General features: G+C 40.9%; 2 protein-coding genes across 3 annotated transcripts in view; one reads left to right on the forward strand and one right to left on the reverse strand.

Annotated features, from left to right (window-relative positions):
* NXPH2 (neurexophilin 2) overlaps window positions 1-3667 on the forward strand; it is a 31864-nt gene extending 28197 nt beyond the window's left edge. The window contains exon 2 of the mRNA XM_090143353.1: window positions 974-3667. Coding sequence (XP_089999479.1) covers window positions 974-1717 — 744 coding nt within the window. The 3' untranslated portion in view covers window positions 1718-3667. The remainder of the gene's footprint in view (window positions 1-973) is intronic.
* A 14008-nt stretch (window positions 3668-17675) lies between these two features.
* SPOPL (speckle type BTB/POZ protein like) overlaps window positions 17676-23759 on the reverse strand; it is a 33777-nt gene continuing 27693 nt past the window's right edge. Inside the window, exon 11 of one of the 2 annotated variants that reach the window (XM_031590756.2) lies at window positions 17676-21906. In XM_031590756.2, the coding sequence (XP_031446616.1) occupies window positions 21762-21906 (145 nt within the window). In that variant the 3' untranslated portion in view covers window positions 17676-21761. The remainder of the gene's footprint in view (window positions 21907-23759) is intronic. The other variant, XR_004166564.2, reaches the window with a different exon arrangement.

Genomic DNA, 23759 nt, shown 5'->3' on the forward strand with positions numbered 1-23759 from the left:
GCATAAGCTTGAAGGGAACAAACAGAACTAACAGGCAAACACGTTTTACAAAACTCGTGTTCAGGACTTCAAGGATGTGTAAAGAAAGGTGGATGTTCATTTCTAGCCTGCAGAAACACAGATCCTACTTCTGACCTTTTCAGAGCGTGCTCTAGTTCTGTATTTTCAACAGGGCTCTACTCTCAGAGTGAAGAGGAAGGCTGTACACAGGCAGTATGTCTGTGCATTAAATTGGGCATCTGATGCTTACTAAGACACACCTTTTTGAAAGCTAACATTTTTCTGTTGATACGGGATGTACTAACATGCTTCCTGATTGCAAACTGTTTTGCAGTAGACTTAGCTTGGCCTGGTCACACTTCTGAAAAATGGTAAGATGTGTTGCTCAGACCTTCTGCAGGCTTGGCCTTGCCATACAAAGGCAGTTTAGCACCTACCTCCAGCACACCAAAAACCATGATTACTTTCCGAATCTGCTAGAAACTTGGGCAAGAACAAAAATACAAATGGAGAGTAAGCAATTTTAGTATACACAGATAACAGGATTTTAAGCCTAAAGCATCTGTTAGGTTAAGTAAAGGGAACAACAAAGCAGAATGCAAAAGTTCTGCTTTTCTCTTTTCACTCTGTCTTTTAGCAGAGGTACCACTTTGCTGTTTCCAGTTTTCTTGCATCCTCAGGCACGTTTTTATCTAACATAACTGTGAAAAAAATATGCTTGCTTTGCTTGATGCGTGACGGTCCTCGACCCGTCCAGAGATTTATGCATTTTTTCTGCTGGATGGCTCCTAGTGAGTTTTTTGCATCTTCTGTAAGCTATTGAATAAAATCTTTGAGATTTCACGGGGCTGCAGAAAGTTACTCATTACTGTAGTCCACTGGAGTGATACAAAAGCGAATATTAATGGCTCCTGTAGTAGCTTGACATTTTTCTTTTCACAGTTCATACAGTTCTTTTTCTGTTTTGGAACAGGTATTTTGTGATGGTAATCAAGTCGTACAAGCTACAGATGTGCTGGACTGGGAAGACAAGGATGCTGCAGAGACATTGGTGGACAACGTGGTCCACTCCAGGATCATCAACCCGCTACGCCTGTTTGTTAAGCCATCCCCAGTACTGAAACATGGCCAGGTGTCCTACTCGGACAGCATAGAAAACTTTTGGGATTGGTTGTCCAACATCACGGAGGTTCAGGAATCTCTCGCACGAACTAAACGCAGACCTATAGTAAAAACTGGGAAATTCAAGAAGATGTTTGGATGGGGCGACTTCCACTCGAACATCAAAACTGTTAAACTGAATCTCCTGATCACAGGGAAAATCGTCGATCACGGCAACGGCACCTTCAGTGTTTATTTCCGACATAACTCCACAGGTCTGGGAAACGTTTCTGTGAGCCTGGTGCCACCTTCCAAGGTGGTCGAATTCGAATCGTCTCCACAGTCAACTTTGGAGACCAAGGAATCCAAGTCCTTCAATTGCCGCATCGAGTACGAAAAAACAGATCGCGCTAAAAAAACTGCCTTGTGCAACTTCGACCCCTCAAAGATCTGCTATCAAGAGCAGACCCAAAGCCATGTCTCCTGGTTGTGTTCTAAACCATTCAAAGTTATCTGCATTTACATCGCCTTTTACAGCGTAGATTACAAACTGGTGCAAAAGGTCTGTCCCGATTATAATTACCATAGTGAGACTCCGTATTTGTCCTCTGGTTGACACAGCCCTGACTGACTGTAGAGATCCAGCACCGGTCATAAAAATAAGCATCTCCATTAACCTTCTGGAGAGGAATATGTTTTTCCTATCAGGTTCAAAAGTCTTTAAAAACCGTAGCTGTGTTTGTGCTGTATCGTAATTAATCAAACTGTTTACGTAACGATCATTTTCATTTGAGACCATTGCATTTTAGCATTCCCATCGTTCATAATGGAGCTACCAGGCAGACATGCAAAAAAAAAAAAAAAAAAAAATCAAAGCAAATTATGTCTGTAATGAGCATCGATCTTGAAAATCAGTTTGTTAAAGTACACTCCAAGGCAGAGAGGTTATTTTTCACTTGAATTGGACAACACTTAGCAGGAAATGATTCTCTTTCTCATTGGGAACCTTAGGAGATGACAATATAAAGAACAAGTTATAAGGATGACTCTTAGCTTCCATACAAAATCCAAACGAACAGCTCTCCCACTAATTTCATAAAGTATCGAGTCCAAATATGAAAAGAAAGCATTATTTCTAAGGGAGGGGAGAAAGGAAGGAAAGGACATTTCTATGAGCTGTGGTAGTTGTATGTATTCATCGAAGTGAAGAGTGAATAGTTCTTCCTTCAGACTTCTTGTCCATGAATATGCAATGATGTAATTAGATATTGATGAGCTTTAGTTTATTAGACCCACCAGGTGTGCAGGTTTGGTGTACATTTCCTCCTATTGTCACCAATGGTTCTGACCATCCCTAAGCATTCATACATGCACCAGTACTCGTTTCACAGTGACTCAGAGCATATGTACTCTGGAGAAAGATAATCTCTGTTTCAAAGTCTGCAAACGATGCCAGCTGCCAAAGGAGAGAAGTGGCTGTCTTGCTTCCTGGGCCTCAGCACCACGTTGTGGCAAAGAGAATCCATCAGCAGGAGGAGGACACCTGAGTAACACAAATTTTCTGCTTAACGGCACCCAGTTGTCTTCCTTAGTACTCTGTATTTAAGATCAATATATTAAGCAATGAAAAACAAAGAGGACAACACAAATCTATGCACCTTCACCTCATAAAGCAGATTCCAAACAATTGCTGTTGGTATAAAATACTCACCTGGATCAGCACACCCACATGGAACCACATTGCTCTGTCACGGTTGGGTGTGACAGCACAGGGTCTGGCTGTGGTTTGGTTCTGCAGGACAGTTAGCTCCAGCACTGCAGCTTCAAGCACAAATTCCTCGCCATTTCTTTAGGTGTTGATTTATCACTGCTGTCAGTCTGCTGTCACAGTCCCATATCACAGGTCCTGTGGAAAAAGCTAGCTGAGGGAGTGCTTCTATTGCCTGTAGTCAAACAAACACGCAGGGAGCAAGAAGTTGCACGTGGCTTAAATGAAGTACTGCTAAAATAATCAGTTCGAGTGCTGTGTACACCCCAACAGCTCAGAAGGACTCACTCATGAGATCAATTCCCATTTTCATTGATAAAATCTCATAGAAAAAATTACTGTTAAAATATGAAAGTAACAATTAATTTGTTTCTTCTTCAGGTGACCAATTTAAACGTGTGGTTTTGTTTCGGCCGAGAACCTAACTGCTTTGCTTTCCTTCTTCTCATACAGAGTCCCTCTTGTTCTAAATAATGTTTTTCAGTTTGTCTCTTACTGTCGATTCCTACAAGGTGTTCTACTTTGTATTCTGTATAGCGTGTCCTTGTTCCAGCTGTATATAAGCTCGGATTTATTGCTATGAGTTCAGTGTCTGGTGCTTTTGTAACTTAGCTGTAAGCCATGATTTTATTGCCATGTATTTTTACTCAGCACTGTAGGCAATTAAAAGAAAACCCTACATGCTATTTATTGTAGAGTATGTGGAAACCATGTATGTATATACACTTGAATATGTGTACATATACAGAATATATGTGTACATGTATTTGTATGTAAATAAAGAGAGTTTGCTAAATCTGTCACTCACTCGCAGCATATTTGGTTGTGTTTTTTCTCCCAATTTTATTTGGTGTCTTTATGGGGAAAAAAATAAACGACAAAACACTCAGATCCCACAACATATTGCTGAATATTTGTGCCAAGTGCCATTTGTTCTTCTGAGAGATATTTAAGTCTGCAGTACAATGGGCAAAATATGTTCAATAGCATTCATGAGGATCAAGGAAAGAAGCGTATGCATTGCTCAACACAGTCATGAACTGCTTCAGCAAGTGCCCCCAAGCAGGCCACTGAAAGTAAAAGAGCTGTGCTAAACAAGAGGTGCTTTGGAGCCTCAGGGTCTGCATTACAGCAGCCCAAACATTTTCCTGTGGAGGAGACTGCCTGCATGGAGCTCTGGCCCTCAGCAGCAGCATCTCACCACTTTTTGGGTGCTGTGCATGGTGTTCCAACCACCTCCTCCCCAAGATTTGGCACAAGATGACAGTCTGACAGCTACGCCAAAAAACTCACTGTGAACCACTGCATTTTATCCAGTCAATGCCTTAATAATCAGCTTAAAAGCATCACGGTACACTTTTTCAAATCAATTTTGAGAAACTGACTGCAAGAAAAGACTTGTGATCTGATTGCAGTCAAAACCAAGGGAAAATGAAACCGCTTCAACCTAACAGATTCAGCACAACGTGCACCAGTGAACCTAACAGTATGGCTTTGCAGTATTTAAATACTTATTTGCATTGATATAAAGTCCTTACTAAGCATGCCTGTTCCTGTTCTCCCCATCACTCGGATATACATGGCTAAAGCTAGTAGCAGCAGGCAGGTGATGATGTGCACTGGAGTCAGGCAGCTCTTTCTCCTTCAGGCAGTACATCGTACATAAATGCAGGAATGACAGCCATTTAGTGTTTTATTTTTAATCATTTCAATGGACGTGGAAACCCCTGAATAATCTGGAAACTCTCACAGCAACGAGGCGAAGGTGTTGGGTGCAAATCAGCATCCCGTGCTGCCCTTTCTCCCCTGTCAATCACGTGTAATTCAAGGACATTAGAATTTACTGTTTGTTTTATGCTCTGTTGACCAGCGTAATCTGGATAATGTTTTATTTATAGTATAATAATGATTTGTCATTATCACTGTTCCTATTCAAATATGCACAGTAGAAACGACAGTAACAAGTCACAAACCAAGCAGCTCAATGAGACGCACATCACTCAAGTACACTTCTAGCTGTAGGCTGTCTCATCTGAAAAAACAGATCCTGCCATTCCCATCTGTGCCTCGTGAACACCTCAGATGTCCAGCAGAAGCATTTTAATACAGCTAATAAAGCTAATAAAATGTTTCTAATGGATTGGCAGTTGGTATCGAACTGTACTTTGAGAATGTGGTACTGTATTCATCACTGACAAAAAAAAAAAGCCCTGCAAATCAGTGTAATTCCTTCCCAGGTTATGAGCTAACTGGATGGGAAGAGCTGAACTCAGGTCCACCACCTGCTCAAGTCTGCACTTAGAAGTGACACAAAGTGGACGTGATCTCCTGGACACACAGCAACAGCTTCTTGCAGTGCTGCTGCCTCCAGCCCAGTGCCTTGGTAGGCTTCAGACAGAAGCAGGTCTGCAGCTGTGGGCACTCCAGCAGGAAACCAGGAAAGACAGACTGAATTTTGTAGGCAAAAATTCACAAAGAATGCTTTTCCTTAGATGGAACTCAACACAAACCCCCCCCCGGTGCAGGGATGCAGTGTGGTGGATCCTTTAGGCACGGTCATCACGCCAGAGCATCAGCTCGACATCAGGCCACACCAAGAGCCAAATCTGATTTATGAAAGCCATACAGGGTCAGAGTGCCACACTCACCCCTTTCATCTATCCAGAAGCTGCTTCTGAAACACTTGCTGTGTGCCATTGCTCTCACTTTGCCATCACTGGGAAGCAGCACAGTTCTATCACCACTGACCCCAGACCATCACCTCACATCTCAGCTATCGCTCCCTATTCCCACCCCTTCCTGCTGTACACTCAAATCCAAATCCAGCTTCCCTATTCTGCCTCATTCCCAGACTGTACGTGGCTCTTTTGTCATTATGCAGACAGTTAAGTTTTGGCTACCTTATCTTAACAGCTCCAAATAAGTGGGCGATCTTCCTGAAAGGTGATACATTATAATTGGGTCCAAATTGGCAAGGAAGGGAACAGTGAAATAGGAAGCAGTGAGGTTATCTGCATTAGCTCTTAAGGTAAAAATGAGGAAGAAAGCAGAACCAAAGCTATCAGTTATCTCCTAGTATTTTAAGACTCTTATTGTCTGCTACAGCCAATGCCAATTCCCAAGACATGAGACTTGGGATATTTTGGTGAGGGGATCCTACAGGTAACAGCGATGCTGCCAGTTCCAGATGCGCCAACTGCAGTTACCACATAACAGCTTGTGTTATTTTCTTGTAGTCTGCTCTTAAAACCATCAGTCCAAGTTTTCAAAACATATCAGGCTGATTTTAGGTCAAATGTTTCACAACATTTTGAAGCTGTGATTCAAAACATTGTGAGCTGATGTGTTCCAGCTTAATGAGAACTGAGCAGTGAGCTGCCTTTGGTCTATGCAAGTCGGTACAACTCAGTTCTTGCCCCATCCCTTGGGTGTTCCTGAAGCACACACCAAAACAGCAGGCGATGCTGAGCAGACTTACACTGCTGACCTCACATCTCGGTGTGGGATATTTAACACAGATTTCTGGGGAGGGGAACCAAGGGATTAAAAATATTTCAAGAAGCCACATTGAGGATGATAAGTGAACCTATTTAGTATCAGGCAGTATTTGAGAAGTGGATTGAAATTAAGTAGTTTTATGTCAGACATATTTAACTGTGGCATTTCTGACATCCGTCACTGAAGATTTGGATTAGCCCAGGAGCTTTGGGGAAGCAAAGGAAACGATGCTCACCTGAGCTGGAGGTGATGCTGGCTGCCATCTCTGCTCCCTCTTGCACCTCCTCCTCCTGGCTTTCACGCAGATGCAAACAGCAGACCGAGCACAACCTGACTGCTCACAGTAACGGCAGCACTGTAGCTGCATGGCACTGGGCAGCTCAGGCTCTCTGTTGAGATCTGAGTGGCTGCTGTCCTTTCATTTGGCCAAAGGAGAAAGGCATTTTGATACATCGCACCAGCAGAGCCCCCTACTTAAAACTTACCACACTAGTATTGAGTGGTGTTGCCAGAAGCAGATTAATTGCAGCTTCCAGGGAAAATGGAGTTTATTTCACACTGACTTTTATTCCCACTTGAATTAAGTTCCTTACGTTGCTCTGCCTCATTTGAATTTTTTGAATTGGTTTTGCATAGTATCATTTACTGATGTGCTATCTTTAATTACATAACACACATGCTCTCTCCAACTGCATTATTAATGGAAGCATTTTTAATTAAATGGCTCTCAGCATAATATTCAGTCATTAATTTCACACGTTCGGGACATGGAGAGATTCTATTCTGATGGTCCGGAGAAGTTTTGTACTTTAGATGAGGAATACTTCCACAGTGATAGTTTTAGAGTGAAGTTGGAAATCATTACGAGCACTGAATCACCCTCTCAGCAGCTGGTGCCACCGTTCTGCTCTGTTGGGTGTTATCTATTCTTGGGCTGAACTGCTCCTTTTGCTTTCCAATGCTTCACCACCGGTAATTTTCACATGCCTCTCACTGGGCTCATGTATATTCCACAGTGCATAATATCAGAGTTCCCTCTCAGGAACAATTTGGTACAGTTGCCACTAAGGCTGCCCATTCTAGAAGGAAAAACCTCACACCCTCCTTTCTAATTGCACCCGGCTCACCTGCCTCAACTCCTGTGCTTTTGGAGCATCTCTGCTTCCAGGTCTGGGCTTCCACCCCCCATCCTCCAGTTGGAGGAAAGGGTGACCTTGGAAGTCATTTTTTGGTCTTTCTAAAGAGCTCAAGGAACTTAAGAGTAATGGGTTCACACTACTTTACACATTTGACTGGCAATGTCACATACAAAAATATTCCAGTAAGATTCTTTCTGGGACTGAACCTGCTATTAGTCTTGAAGCAATCAAGTCCTGGGCCACACTGCTCATCCAGTTCCAACCCCCTGCTATGTGCAGGGTCACCAACCAGCAGACCAGGCTGCCCAGAGCCACATCCAGCCTGGCCTTGAATGCCTGCAGGGATGGGGCATCCACAACCTCCTTGGGCAACCTGTTCCAGTGCCTCACCACCCTCTGTGTGAGTAAACTTTGAGCAATTAAACTCTTCCCAAAGAGCTGTTCTCTGACATCTTAGGCTTAAAAGCCTTCCCCCAAAGCAGGTATCAGCAGCCCTGCACATCCTCTACTCTGCAGGGAGGTTGGACTCAGTGATCTCTGGAGGTCCCTTCCAGCCCCTACAATTCTGTGATCCTATTCTTCTGGCTGACATCACACTTAGAGGTTCCTCTCTGCTCATGCTTTGAGATTTCTCTCTGCTCCACCACTCTACAGCTGCAATCCTCTGACACCGTGATGCTGCAGCAAGACATGGCCCCATACTCCTGCAGCTCCACCTCTGCAAAGAGCACCTTGTGAATGAGGAGGGGCGACACAGAGGCAGTATAAATCAGAGTAAGTGCTGTGAAATCTGCCATCAGGAAGGTGAAATCAATCTCCACCTTCCTGGAGCATCAGAAGAACTGAAAGGACTTCTGCTATGACAACAGGATAGTACACACAGACCTCCAGTGCATTAGAAATGGATTTCAGAAGAGAAATAACTCCAGTGCTGTTATGTGACGAGACTAATTATAAAATATGCCCACATCCCAAGCACTCCATGCCTACATAACACATTGCACCGTAATGAATATAATTGAAAGTATGACTTCCATCAATATTTAATTAGCATTTGGTGCTAACTCATTATTTTGGCACAATTAATTTGACATCTTGCTATACGGCCAGCGCAGATCTCCTTCTAGAGGGCTGTTTTATTGGTGGGGCACGAGCAGCACCAGACATGTGCACCTTCCCCGAGGCTTCGGAGAGCTATGAAATATGGATGGTGTGATTGACGTTTTAATCTACTGCGGGATATGAAAACATAATATTGATGCTCAAAATATGCGTGGGTATTGGGTTAATGCATTTCTGTAATAAGGGAAGTATTCTCCTCAGCTCACGTCTTCAGAAAACAAATTGTGCCGTCATTGTGCCTTCTATCCCTGAATCTTCTGGCTCACACACAGTGATCACTCAGTAGGGCTGACTAACAGAATAAAGCAGATGATCACAGAATACAAGGTGACACCTACGTGGGATACACTTTGCAAAGGAATCATCGAATTACTTTTGAGTTGGAAAGAACCCTTGAAGGTCATCCGGTCCGACCCTCTGCACCTACAGCTCCATCGGGTGCTCAGAGCCTGGTGCTGTCTGACCTTGGGCGTCACCAGGGATGGCAAAACAGGGAAAGGACATCCTTAGCAAAGTGCTTCTCACCCAGAGGATCCTGCACACGATTGGTAAATGGAATCTTACTGTAATGAAGGAGAGGCAGGGCTAACAACAGCCTCAGCTGAAGGAAACTGGCTTGTGTTCCCAGATGTTAAGCAAGCAGTTTGCATGCATGTTCTGAACCACCCTGTGCCAGCAGGGACCATTTCCAGAAATAGAAGTCAACTGCTTCCATGGGAAGCATCACCTTTTGATGAGAGGCAGCAAGTAACAAAGCTGGAAGCAGAGCCCACAGCAGTCTTGTCTGAGCTAGTAGGATTTCATGGTCATGTTTTGACTCATCTGATGAGACCTCAATGGACTCACATCTGGAACACCCTACCCCAGCAACCATCTCCACCACCCGTACTGTACAACTACAGCGCTCCCCCTACAAAACAGCTCCATTTCAGCAAGCATTGTAAACCACTGACCCTGCAGTTATTAATCTCACAGAGTATAGGACTGCCTGAATTTTGTGGTCAATTTCAGAAGGATATATGAGCCCATTTAGTGCATCAAGACTCAACTCCCGTACTTCTCAGTGGAAAACCTCAGGTGCTTTACTATTTTGATTGCAGCAGTGTTTAAAAGCATGCAAGAGACCCTCCAGTCAGCACAGTGCATTCAGGAGCTGCAGCTCTGACCTCTGCTGTGGCCATCTTCACACAGACACTTAGTTAGGGACCAAAAAGGGCCTTCTGTAAGCAAAACAAATAATTGCACTTCCAAAACACCACTGCAACACATTCAAAGTAGTCATTCTTTGGAAACCTGACCAGTTTAAAGCATCTCAAAAGTTTTCCACAGCCCTGAAATTTGCTTATATTTAAAAGGATGAAGTATTTAACACAGCTCTAATGAAGGTCACAAATTAAGAATTGGTACCGAGAGCTGTAAGTGAGAAGTACCAGGATCTGCTTTAAGAGCTGTTTCTCTTCACTTAGCACACACCTACTTGTGTTATTAAAGATAAAACTCACACTTGATTGATTTTCAGCATTTTCCTCACTCGTAAGGACATTTTCAAACACGTACAACCTGTTTTTAAGAGAAAAAGAGCTTTTTTAAAATGATTTTCAAGTGAAGGCTAATCTAATGAACAGCTTCTATAACTTTGTCACTTTCAAAGGCTAATAAGACAGCAATATTCATGTCTAGCATGCTAATGCAGCAGAATATCTAAAGAACCACTAACAAATTGAAGAGCATTTCCAGCCAGCTCGACAAGTACCATTTACAACCTGCAGCTTTCGCCTGTCTTTCTCAAATCCCATTACAGGGCTCCAGAAGGACACACATCACAGTAACACAATTCTGGGCAATGAGCAAAGAGATGACTGCTCCCCCTCTGAATTCCTGTTGCAGATTGCCTAAGTGCAGCTGTGATAACTCTGCCATCCACCTACTCAGAAACAGGCTATTGACCAGTGCTCACAGTGCAGCCAGAATCTATTTCTCAGTGTCATTCCTCCTCGTCTGCTCCTGGAGCAGCTGTCACCCTGGGGAGTGGAAACAAGAAAAATCTGCTAGGTGCAAATGGAAGGACGAGTACTTGGCCTGCAGTGCGAAGGTGTCATGCCCTGGCAGCTCCAACTCACTGGAAACAGAAGGAATTAACACCTGTGCACATTCTTCTTATCAATTATTTGATAACAGTAGCAGATATTTACTTGAAGCACAGAAGAGATCTGCAACAGCATCTTTCTCCTTCTGGTTTGCAAAAGACATTCCCACCTAGGACTGTGCCCATGCATAAGAATTAAGCATGAACAACTTAGCAAATCCTAGACTGGTGGTTTTGCTTTGTACATAGAGCTTATAACTATGCCAGCAGTGAGCTGAGCTGCAACACCCAACGATGGAGCATGCTCATGGGGGTATACATTAGGTAATGATGTGACAGCTGAAGTCTGGCTATAAGACACAGCCACCACCAAAACAGGCAGTGTCTGCAGCCCCACCAATGCCCAAATGACTGCAGAAGCACATGCAGACCCTGCCAGCACGCAACTGAGCACTGAGGCCCCAGCCCTGCCCTTCCCATTCCTCTGGGCAGCTCGAGGGCATCACCGTTAGACACTTAAACCCTTCTTATCTGCAGGAAAAGGCAGTTCTGACACTCAAAATTTAGCCTTGAAGAGCCCAATAAAGATGACAAAATTATGTCCGCACTACTGATACTGCCAGCAATATTGATGGTTCTGTGATAGGAATCTCTACATACAGCTAAATAAGCCTTTATTTTTATTACTCGGGTGACCTCAGTGGCACCGAACATTGCTGAACCAGCATTGTATTTTTGTGGGTTTGTTTTTAAAGAACGAAACAAGAGGGGGAAAAAAGATCATGTCAGGAAACATTTGTCTGTAATTCTTGCTAAAACACAAGCAAGGATTTTTGTTATAGACCTTCCTCTGCCTCTACACATTTTGTTTGCAGAAAGTTGGAGCAGATGTGTAGTTTGTTGTCTGCTAACACGAGAAGAGGGAAGATGCTGAGCTTCTAGCACATTAATCATAGAATGAATCATAGAATAGCCTGGGGTTGAAAAGGACCACAATTCTTATCCAGTTCCAACCCCCTGCTATGTGCAGGTCACCAACCAGCAGACCAGGCTGCCCAGAGCCACATCCAGCCTGGCCTTGAATGCCTCCAGGGATGGGGCATCCACAGCTTCCTTGGGCAACCTGTTCCATGCCTCATCACCCTCTGTGTCAAAAAACTTGCTCCTATCAGTTAACTCAGTTACCTAGCAGCCAGCTCAGGGTGGTCAGCATCTTAAGAGAAGGGTACTGAAATGCATATTGGAGATCTTACCTCAAACTGCACTTATCAAAACCCGATTTGGTTATCATCACTGAATCTAAAAGATGTCAAAGGAGAAACTACAACCAATGTATTCTAAGTTGTGAACAATGCTGCCTAATCCCTCCCCACCACACCCTGTTCTCTCTATTCTGTAACTTTCCAAAACCCAAGCAGTTTTCTGTGCTGATGCCCTTCTTGTGGCACTTGGACCAGCTTACCAAAAACACATGTGGAATATGTTATTCGGTTGCTTAGACTCCATCCCAACAATTCCTGGATATACACACAACATTTCTTTCAGGAAAATTCTTTTGGAAAGCCAGCTTTGGTATTCTGCTAGAGTATTTTCTATGGAATATTCAGAGAGGTGAGCATGACCAGGGCGCGCTGCCCCGCTACATACCGCATACTTAACTACACCAGTGACAAGGCAGGTATGAAATATTTGTTGATAAAGCAGCTGAGGCTGCAAGCACTCCATTGCTTTGATAAAGCACATCTGAATAAATTGCCCTTCTGTAGCTTTCTGGAGATGCTGATTTCAGACACGCAGACCGCAGTCCTTGCAGGCTTCCAGGTCTCTGGCAGCCTCATTCCTCCACCCGTGCCAGATCCCACGGTAGCTTCAATCATTAGCACTGAAACCTCACCAGTTTAGGAGCACTAAACCAGACACAGGGAGAACACAGCCCTGAACACAGCCAGAAGCTTTCTGAGGGTCTACCAGCAATGAACTATCTCAATAAACATCTTATTTCAGATCCTACTTCATCTCATTTCTGCCCTCCATGCTGCAGGCTGGAAAGCTATGGAGAATGGGCAATCCTCTCACAAGAAGCTGGTGAGGACACAGCCATCCTTTGTGATGATGGGGCAGCACCAATCCAAGCAGCAGAATGCTGGAAGTTTATGGTGAACCATTTTGTTTGTTTCTGCAAGGTTCCATCCTGCATTCATTAGAATGTCAAGGTATTTTTCTACATTAGCATCTTTAAAGCATCTCCTTCGCACAAAATCTGTTTCAGTTGATTATTCTGCCAAATATTGAGTTGCATTTCTTCAAGCTGCTTCTTCACATCTTGCCAATCCATTATAGATTTTTATCCTGCTGTTCTTTTATTTATGGAGAAAATATGTACTTGTTTCATCTCTTTTCTTTTCCCCTGAATTAGCATTTGTATAAGAGGCAAGACTAATTAAGCAGAAACCAAGATGTTTTTAGAGTTAAAGGTTAAGTACCTGCAGAGCTGCATGGAAAGCTTCAGTTCCTATGCAGACGAAATACAACAAAAGCAACAGCAAAAATATCCTACTGATTTTAAACAGAATTCATATGATGTATTGGCACAAATCTCTCCATGTGTGCGCGTTACAAGCAGGGCAAAACTGAATGACATCAAGGAGGTATGCAGACATTGCATCCCTACATTCCCTATCTCCCACTTAAAGAGCAGCTGAGAAGAAACCTCTTTACAGAAGAGCTTTCAGATATCAGTTATCCCCAAATTATTTCTATGGCAAAGGCATAAGAGACTGCTTAAGGCATCCACCACATTCTCCCTGCTCAGCTGAAAATACACACCTGAAAAGCTGAAAAACTCCAACAGCCCAACAAAATAACAGAAATGTGGCTCACCTTCATACACAAATCTATGTTTTTTTTTGAAACACTGGAGCCTGAATATGCAAATGATAAGAATGTATTAATTATCATTAGTCATTCCTTCACAAAGGCTAGAACTAATTGGAGAAACAATTTGAGAAAATTGAAGTACATGACAGAAAGTATTAAGATTCATTAAGTTTCAGTCCTCTGGTCTGTCAGCTTGTCAGAAGTAGATGTTTGCTGTTTTGGCGCTAATGGTAAAACACTCTTTTCCTCATCTGTTATACAATGTAACCCCTCTTGTAGTTTGCTCTGAGCTGACTCAAGTTGATGTGGTATGTGTTCAAATCAAAGGCACTGTTACAAAGTAGATAGAAGTTCTATCTCCATGTCTTTTAAATGATAAAAGTGAACTTGCTGGTATTTTATTATAAATTATTTGCAGGTGTTATTATTTATATCATTTCAAAGATGCCAGCCCATATTCTGGGGGTGAAAAGAGAGAAAAAGAAAAAAAAGGGTAAATAGACAGCAAATCCAACAAGACATTTACAGGGAAAGGTCAAAAAGATCTCCATACTGTTCCATATAAAGCCTTCAACCATAGCCAGAAAACACAACAAACTATGCAATGAGTTCTGGACATTATTCATCACAACAGGAACAGCCAGAAGCATTTTGATATTTATAAGTAAGAGCAGTGAGGCAGCTTAGAAGTTGCCTATATGCAGAAAGACATTGCAGCAGCAATCAGAATTGAATGGCTCTGGTCAACTTCAGCTGCACTTTTTTTTTTATCAGACTGTGCCTTCACCCAGTTGTTAAAAAGGGCAATGAAATCTTATATCCACGTATTTGCTGTCCTTAGGCAACTCCTCTTGAGTTGTGCTGCTATAAGTGTTATTAATTAAAACATAAATAATTATAAAAACACCATAAAACACAGTTCTGCTATAGGGGAGAAATGAAGTCTTGGCACCGTAAGAATTCCCATGTGTGAATAAACTCATCTATAAGATCTGACAGGGACAGGATGAAAAATTTGGTAGACAATTTCTGTTTCTTTTACAACAGATGGTGTGAGCTCTACAGAGAGCACCACAGCTCTTAATTTGGGGTGGCACAAGGACCCTACCAAGCTTCAGTCCTTGCTGAGCAGAACAGGCCAACACTTCAGTTCCATGCTTTGGTAGCAGGCAAGTGGTTTGTTTCAATATTTCAAGACTTGATAAACTTAATACAGCTGGTTCAGAAAATTACACATACATAATACATAAAACTAATTTTACAGCTCACACAAATTTATTAACTTAAAAAAACCCAAAAAAACTGAAGCGTCTACTTGGCAATTAAGGTTGAAGTGTGTTAGTCTGCAATTAAAACTTCTATGCTTTAAGAAGTCACGCTATTAGAATGTCTGGCATCCTCTCCAAAAATCTACCTTTGCTACCAGAAATGGCTCAGTCAACTCTTCAGCAATGTGGGAAGTCACAAACCGTAGCTGCTTAGAATTCAGCACAAATTGCCTCCCTTCTGATTAGCAGCACAAAGTCTGACACAGTGCAATTTATTTTCTACATGACTATCACTGCTAAAACATGAAGCACACATAAGTTAGGCAAAGTGCAGCTTTACACTCATCATATACGTGCCCCTGATTAAACTATAGTATCTGCACAGAAATATCATTATGCTCCAAGTCTAGTCAGAATGCAGCACAAATGTGAGTGTCAGGTAATGCCTTCAAAGCAACAACAGCAGCCTCTCTGCTTTACAGGTTGGTCACCACGTATTCCTGCTGCTAAAGTCTGCTTCAAAGTTACTTGAAATGAACTCAAAACACCCTTAGTAGTTGTTCTACAAGCCAAGGCCAAGCAAATTGTGCAAAATTATTTTTCCCCAAGCATAGAATTACAAGCTCATTTATCATTTATACTTATTAGAAACCTAATTTTACACTTAAAGCACCAACTTCATCTATGACATAGAACAAATTATTTGGCAATGACAGATATGGCACCTCTGTTCAAAAGCACTCATGAATCCTCACAGCTGCTTTTCTGTTTGCTTTGCCAAGATGCAGCAGTTCTAGTATGAAAAAGCCTCCATCAGAGATCTGCAATTCTTCATTTGGCTTCCACACGTGCATTTCTTCCAGTTTTCTCTGTGAGAACAAGGAGGAATCTTCAAAAAAAGATGATGTAAGATGTATTACTCTAGGGGAAAATCAGCAAAATTAGCAGAAATATCATTCAAAAATGCTATGGCTTTAACAGTGATTATTTCCTCTATTATCAGACTATCAGAATGTTAAATATAGTTACTTCATGTATAACAGAAGTAGTTTTACCTTTAACCTAACTTACCCAAATTTGAAAAGTAAAATCTGTAGTGGAGTGTGCAATAGTGTTGTTTATTAAATAGTTTTAACAAAAGTCACCTAAACATGGGAGAACACAAATATTGTAAGGTTATATTCTTCCATACCAAACATATAGCACTCATTAAGCTTAGGTAAGTCAAATGTGCAAGATCCTAGAATAAATCTAAACTTTTTAAGGTAAAATTAAGGAGCTACTGAATAGCCACAACAGCATGCAAACCACAGTCTGGACAAGTGGCACTGACACACACCTTAGTTGTTGGTATACATTACCTGTGGCTGCTTAGGCTGCACTCTGAAATACTCATCTTCTGTTGGCAGTGACAGGGACTGCTCAGCAGGACACCAAACCACACTTTCAGCAGAGCTGGAAATGCTGCATAGCGAGAGATGCTTCCTGTTTTAATGTCTTTTAAAGAAAGAGGATGCACATCCACCTTCGAAGAGCAATTCTCAAAGCTGCCGAAGAAAAGCTTTCTCATGTTTTAGTTAAAACAAGATTCATACAGATTACACTGTGAAATACTCATGCCATTTTCCACACAAAAGATTATGAGAGTCCAGTTTAGAAGGAAAACAGGTATGGTGTGCTTTTTTTTTTTTTTTTAAATCAGAGATTGGCAGAGTTATGTAGTAACCTGGTATATGATGACAAGATATGCATCTTAGAGAAAAGAATACTTTAGGATGACTAAGGATAAAACACAGCCTTCTTACAAAGAAGAAAAAGCACAACATTCTTTACCTCAAAGTTGGAGCCCATTTGAAAACCTGGGACCTGCACAAATAAATTTGATTACCATTCACTGTGCAACCCAGTCAAGTTCCTCTGGAAGCTGCTGACGAGCTGTGATGGTGCAAGTTATGCCACTGCTGCTATCAGCCCCACGAGGCACTTCAAACTGAATCACTGCAGAGCAATGATTAAGGGATGCAAGTTTTGGGCACACACTGAGAATCTTATTAGTACCTTCACACAGAGAAGTGGCATTCCACTGAGACACGCAAGCCATCCCTGTAGCCACATTTGTTACCCAAATCATCTTGGGAATAGCTGCAATTACCAACTATGCTACATTCTTGCAATAGCCAAGTAATACCAGGCAGTTAACTGCATTCATTCCAATGGCCTGTGTCACTGTACAAAAGGTAACCTACCTTGATTTCATCTTTTCCCAGAGTTCAGTGTATCCAAATTCAAATGCATAGAACAGCATACTAACAGTTCTACATACTTTATTAAAGAAATTCATCTACATGGATGAAAACCCACGACCCATCCACAGGTTATGCCTACAGACTGCTTCACTCATGTAAATGGGAATTGCATTGCAGTGCATGTAGTCATTGTAAACCTGTGTCCATGGACAGAAATAGGAACTGTCGGTAAAGAAAGTCATCCTCTCAGAAACCACAAGCCTCACCTTCACAGCATCAACTCTCCCTCCCACTGAGCATCAGTTCTGACAGTGCATGCAAAGGCAGTCGTTTCTCAGGTTGCAGAGTTATAAACTATCCAGAGCTCCCAGATATTCTGAAGTGTCAATGCAGAAAAGTAAGGGCAAGACAGCAATAGGAGCCTATCCAATGATTTCCAAAAGGACAGCAGTACGTTTTACACCAGACTGATACACAGTGCTGGTAAAATAGCTTTCTGAAAGGACAGAAAGTTAGGTAACCATCGTGAATACATACAGTGGGGGAATAAAATACAAGCCACACAGACACTTCTGTATAAGTAACAACTTTATTGTAACTTGATGTGCTGAAACGCAAAAATATTTTCAGCAACAAGGTACAAAAAGTATTTCACCATTAACATCAGCTGATAAAAAAGGCTGGATGGTTCGATACAACTGTTTACATATCTGAATTCTCTTAATCATCTCCACCCCAAAACAGGTCCAAGTCATTTCACTGGCTTGATTTCTAAAATAGGACTCATTTATCTTAAGCCTTCAAAAAACAGGTTACAAATACAGTGAAGTTCCTTGCAAAACACTTGAAATAGTGAATTCCCTTTACAAACATAGTCCATTTACTGTAAGCAGAAGCCAAGTTATGAAATTAAGTCAGTGTCTTGCTAGCCAATGAGCTAAGCTCTTTACTACAGAAGCTATCAACATCAGATAAAGAACATTCCATTTGTCAAAAAAAAAAAAACAAGATATTTTATTAACCAATAGTAAAATTCAGCGTAACTCAACAATATTTCAGGCAGCAATACCTCACATCTGCAATTCACTGTCTTATGAAACACAGTTTCAAATACCGCACATCATTTTATTCTCCCAAGGGAGAAGCCTTTCCATGAGGATTTAAAAGGAATAATCTCCATGTAGGTCTTCTACTGACCTGTAGAAAGGTGAATTTTGTGTTAAACATCCATTGTTGAGAAAAACAACAAAACCAGAGTGACTTATAAAACTAACTTCATGTCCATGATTATCACATTTTGACGCATACTCAGCTTGTAACAGCAAATATTTTCACATTTTCACAAAATAGACATTATTCAACTTATATCTGTTATTCCACACTTTCTGCAGTGAAACTTAACTGCAAAAGCAGGAGTCAACATGCAACAAAGCTCAAAGGTATGATCTGTAACTTCTGTCTCAACTGCGTATCAAATACTCTCCTTCACCTTTAAAAAATACCTTTTAAAAAGATTTTGTTTCCTGTTAAATCTTCCCTTCATTGCAACGGTTTCCTAAAAAGGCACAATGTGTTTACACTTCTGCATGCAGTAAATGGACTAGAAAATAAGGATTGTTTATTGAAGCCTATTCCACCCAAAGCATCTCCTTAGGAGAGGTTCAAATGGAAAAAAAAATAATAATAATAATATATAATACATAGTAGCATTTTAACAGCAAATTGAGTCCTTATTTTTAGAAAGTCATTCTTGACAAAAAACACCACACAGTCATACATACACACACGCACACACACACAGGACACACATGCAGGGTTCTCCCCAGAAAAGTATGCAAGCGGTGGTTCACATCTATCCAAGGGAGTAGTGTTGGCAAGCCAAAACGTGGCACCTTCATACAATATATTCCTAATCTGTATACAAAACTAAGAAAAAAATCCTAAGGTTTCATCCTGAAAAAGAAAAACCAACCCAAAATCTGTCCATCGTATTACACAGTCTTCTATCTGCTGCACTTAGAACTGACAACTGATGCTTTGAAGGGCAAGTGTTTGAGATGTAGGGGATGAAAACAAGCTACTGAATCCAAAGGAGAGGGTTGCAATTAACAGCTATCCCGTCCCAATAAGACAAGAATGCCACATGTGTTTCAAGAACAGAAGAAGTGAATTTTAGTGCACTCACTACTTAAGAATACAGCATCTGTTTTGCCTCTTTCTTAAGAGCTGACCAAACTTAAAAATATATATAATAAATAAACCCAAATCCAATCAGATTACGTGGTTTGTTTTCAATCCTGTCAGTGTAATGTACGGTATACACTGCCTAACTTGAAAAGTGGACACTTCACAATGTAGGTAATACCACAGCACAGTGTCTGACATTTTTTGGTACAAGTGTGCTATTAAGCTTCTGAAAAAAAAAAGTCTTTGTAAAATCCTTAAGCTTTCCATTAGATTACTGTATGTTCTTACTTTAGATCAAGCTGAACTGGACAATCATTGCAGTACTGAATATTCAAGTCACTCAGAATGTTAGGGCTGCGAGTTTTACCGGCGATGGGTATGAGGGTATAATGTGTCCTAACACATTACACAGTGCAGCCACAACAGCACTGTTTTGGAGGGAACAATTATCTTCACATCTTATTGTGAAAAATGCTTGTGAGACCTTACTTTAGATAAATATTTAAAAATTGATATAAGGATAAATCTCTGTAAATATATAATTTGATGCCTTATGTACTATTAAAGTTTCTGGTTTTACACTTTATCCATCATAAAAGATTTAGTTGGAAGGTAAGAAAATGCATGTTTAGAGATTATTTTGTTAAGAAACCGGTGTGGGCATTTTTTCCAATTTGCCTTTGCTAATGGCCAGAGTACAAAAGTATACATTCTTTCCTCTAAAAACTTCATTTAGAGCAATTCATAAGAACCTTAATGAAATGAGGATGGAAAAAGACTGTAAGAGAGTAAACGATTCCTCCTCTCTGTTCCCTGCATAACTTTTTTTTTTTTAATAGGCAAACTAAAGCCTTTATCCAAACATGATCATAAATTAGGTGAGATCTCCTCCCAGTCCCCACTGCTAAACCCAAGTCTTCCCAAAGAAGAAATGCAACACATCACTATTACAGTAAACTCAATGTAATAACTCAGGAAACATTTTGAGTGTGCACTACTGCAAACTTCTCCTCTCAATTGTAAACAAAGCTATCAAACACTGAGGATGTTGGTATTAAAGCTAAGGTTCATGGAATAAAGAACTGGCCCATGACAAGCATTTTATAAACGTTTCATCCTTTTCACATTATGCAGAATTTCAATACCATCCACAATGCTAGTACAATAACTGAAATGCAAGACTGAGCAAGTCTCTGCTTGCTGACACATCTGACATTTCAGGGAAATATTCCTCCTGATGAGTGTGGAGCTTCCCAGATGCTAAGAGAAGCTGTGCGCACATTGAGATGGGGAAAGCCTCTCCTCCACAATTTTGCCTTCCACATGCCTCTTTCAAATTAGCAGAAGTATTCTGTTACTTAAATATGAAAGCTTGCAATAGTCACCTTCAAATGAGTCTTAAAAAGACATGCCTTTCTTTTCTAACAAAACTAAATCCCATGTGGCTGTGGGCATCTGAAAATGTATCTAAAAAGTTAAGCCACAATTACCTGTACCTCATTAATTCATCAAAAGCAAAATATATATGTACCACACAACATACAAAAGTTACACGTTAAAAGTGCATATTAAGAATCCATTTGGCCCATTTTCTTCAATTTACATTTGGTCATCCTATGCATTCTTTACTTTTCTATGTAACCGTACATGTGGGATATATTTCTTTTCCATATACAATACTTTTCTGTTTTCACATTGAACTTTTCACCTCTCGTTCAGTTCTGCATTAAATGTAAACTAGCGATGGACCACAAAGAAACACAAGCAAGAGGTTCATATTCTGTGTTTCTTTTCACCGTTTGGACAGCTTTGACACACACACAATAAGCATTACAAACTGTAATGAAAATACATTTTCGGGCCAAACCATTGCATATTTGCCCCCACAATGAAAAATAAATTATGTTCAAAGCAGTATATTGCCATAAATAGCCTGTAGGCATTCGCTGAAGGTAAACAGGCTCTCCCCATACACAGCACTTGTCTAGGGTACATTTGTGCCTCTGGTTCAAGTGCTTTCAATGAGAGGCTAGTTAAAACCTTCCAGTTAGCACAGGACCAAACTATAATAATCTTTTTTTCTTCTGAAAATAATGGAAGATCCCTTTCAAAAAATTAATCTTCAGTTATCAACTTTACTGCATTATGGAGCTAGTGCAATCCTGCAGAGCCTAGTCAAAAAGACAAGGCACATTAAAAAATAATAATAATAAAAAAATCAAGATACATTAAACTATATGGACTAGAGTCATTGAAGATAATTTAAGGCCTTTCAGTGAATTAGAGTAATCAGTCTAATTTAAAGCTGAGGATTAAACCATAAATTATCCATCTGAAAAGCAAACAATAGGCTTTTTCAGCTTCTGTTCTGTGGACAAGGATAACAAAAACTCTTGTTATGGTTTGTGAAAACACCTCTGGACATGGAGGAGTAGAGTCAGTTCAATTTCTCTAAGTCCATGGAAGATTTCAGGACTGTTTTAGCCGTTTGCGTGGAATGCCAAACTGTGGACACTGTGCAGACGCGAGTGCACGAAAGGCCTCTGCTACTAAGTGAGGGTGGGAGTGGATCATGGACTTCCAGCCTGCTGTTTCCATTATGTCTGTTGCTTGGCTGAAAACAAAAGTATTGAGAACAGTCACACACTTTTACAAATCAAATGCACAAACACGCGGTGGAGAAAAGAGCAGGCAGGGCAAGATTACAGCAGAAGAGACAAACATTATGAAAGCAGTAACAACACCGTTGGGAAGCAGAACCAAATTTGGGTATACCAGTAACAGCGTGTGTAGTACACAGGCTACTCATCCTGCTCTATTCAATACTAGGCAGACCTCAGGTAGGGAACTGTGTCCAGTACAGAGCACAGTGTAACATAACCAGCTCTCAATCACACACAAAAAGCAATAAAAATGTTAAGATAACTAGAAGAAAAATAAAAGTTCATTGCTGAGAAAAAAACAGGGGAAGACATAAGAATCTCATTACATAGAAGAATATGCTCAATGTGGGGATGAAGGAAAGATGACAAGATGAACCAGCTGAAACTGCAGCAAAAATGAGTAGTTTGCATATTAGAAAAAGTTATGAAGATAGATTAGCTGGGTGACAGCAGAACCCTTCAGTTAGAGATTGCATTCTGAGTACCAGTGAATGACAGATACCTGGGGATATTCAACTCTTTTCAGTACAAGATCCCAGGCTGCATTCAGAATAGCTTTCAGCAGCCACTGTCAATTTTTAACAACAGATTTCAGCAAGCATCATATTGATATTCATGAAATAATAATGTATTTTCTCAAAATATTTAGATTATTTACAAAAAAGTTGATGCAATACTGTTTTGAAATAATAAAAAGCAAAACCATAGCATTTACTCTGCAAACAAAGAATGCTATGCTGGTTGAGACACGTGGCACATGGACACAGGATAAATTTGTAGTTTGGAACAAACAGCTTAGCCACTGATCCCAGATTTCCATTGCTGCATTTTCATAAGAATCTTCATATTGTCTTGGGAAATTGTCAGACAAAGTTAGCATCTGATCTCTACGCTGTATAATCTCTCTCTCAAAAAAAGTTTTTTTGTGGATTTCTAATGCCAGCCTTTAATCTTCTGCTGCAAGTCAATAGAAATAAGTGCCTTGAGCAATAACACCAAAGTTTGGACTCCCTGGTTCTCAGTCAGTTAAGCCAGGCCCTCTCAAATTGCTTCAGTTAAATCATCCACAATACATCAGGGAAATAAAGATGGCCAGCATCCTTACTAGCAATTACCCAAGACTGAAGTCAACTAGTAAACTCCAAATCACAGGAAAAATCCACATTGGCCGCAGAATTTTATTAGTTTCCCTACTTTGTACGTCATGATTTCTTTCTACCATGCCCTTCCTTTTCCACACCATGCTCATTCATGACACCTGCGAAAATCAAGTTCTTCAGGGAAAACACTACAAAAGTAACTGGTATAGCACAAGTTCTTTAACTGTTCTGGAGATTCTGACAGCATGAAGTAAAACCCTGCTGTCCTTTTACTACATTTCAGCTTACCACTATTCATTGTGAAGCTGGCTGTCTTCTGTTCCATGATTTACTTGAGCTGCTTTAAGTACACACTGCAATCAGTCCTACAGTATGAAGGACATATTCTCAACTGATTTTTAGTGCAGGCATGAGCGCTTAGAGAATGTCAGATCAAGGGACATGACTGACTGGTTGTGTGGCCTCAACAGTATGAGTTCTGGCACATGGGAAGGTCTGTTTGTAGCAACAAATATGTTGCCAGAGGCATGAAGAGAAATTGCCCTTCTGTTTTTGGTAATAGTGCAGGCTCAGACTCATCTAAACAAGTCTTGAAATCACACCAGCATTGCCAGTTCACCAGGCACAACCTGGTTAACTGAAAGATTTCCTTTACTAAGGGCTGATGCCGCTTTTCTCACAGCACTGATTCTTCCTAGGAAAGA

Source organism: Phasianus colchicus, chromosome 7, assembly GCF_987193195.1.
Source record: "Phasianus colchicus chromosome 7, bPhaCol1.hap1.1, whole genome shotgun sequence".
In the NCBI taxonomy this organism is placed as follows: Eukaryota; Metazoa; Chordata; class Aves; order Galliformes; family Phasianidae; genus Phasianus; species Phasianus colchicus.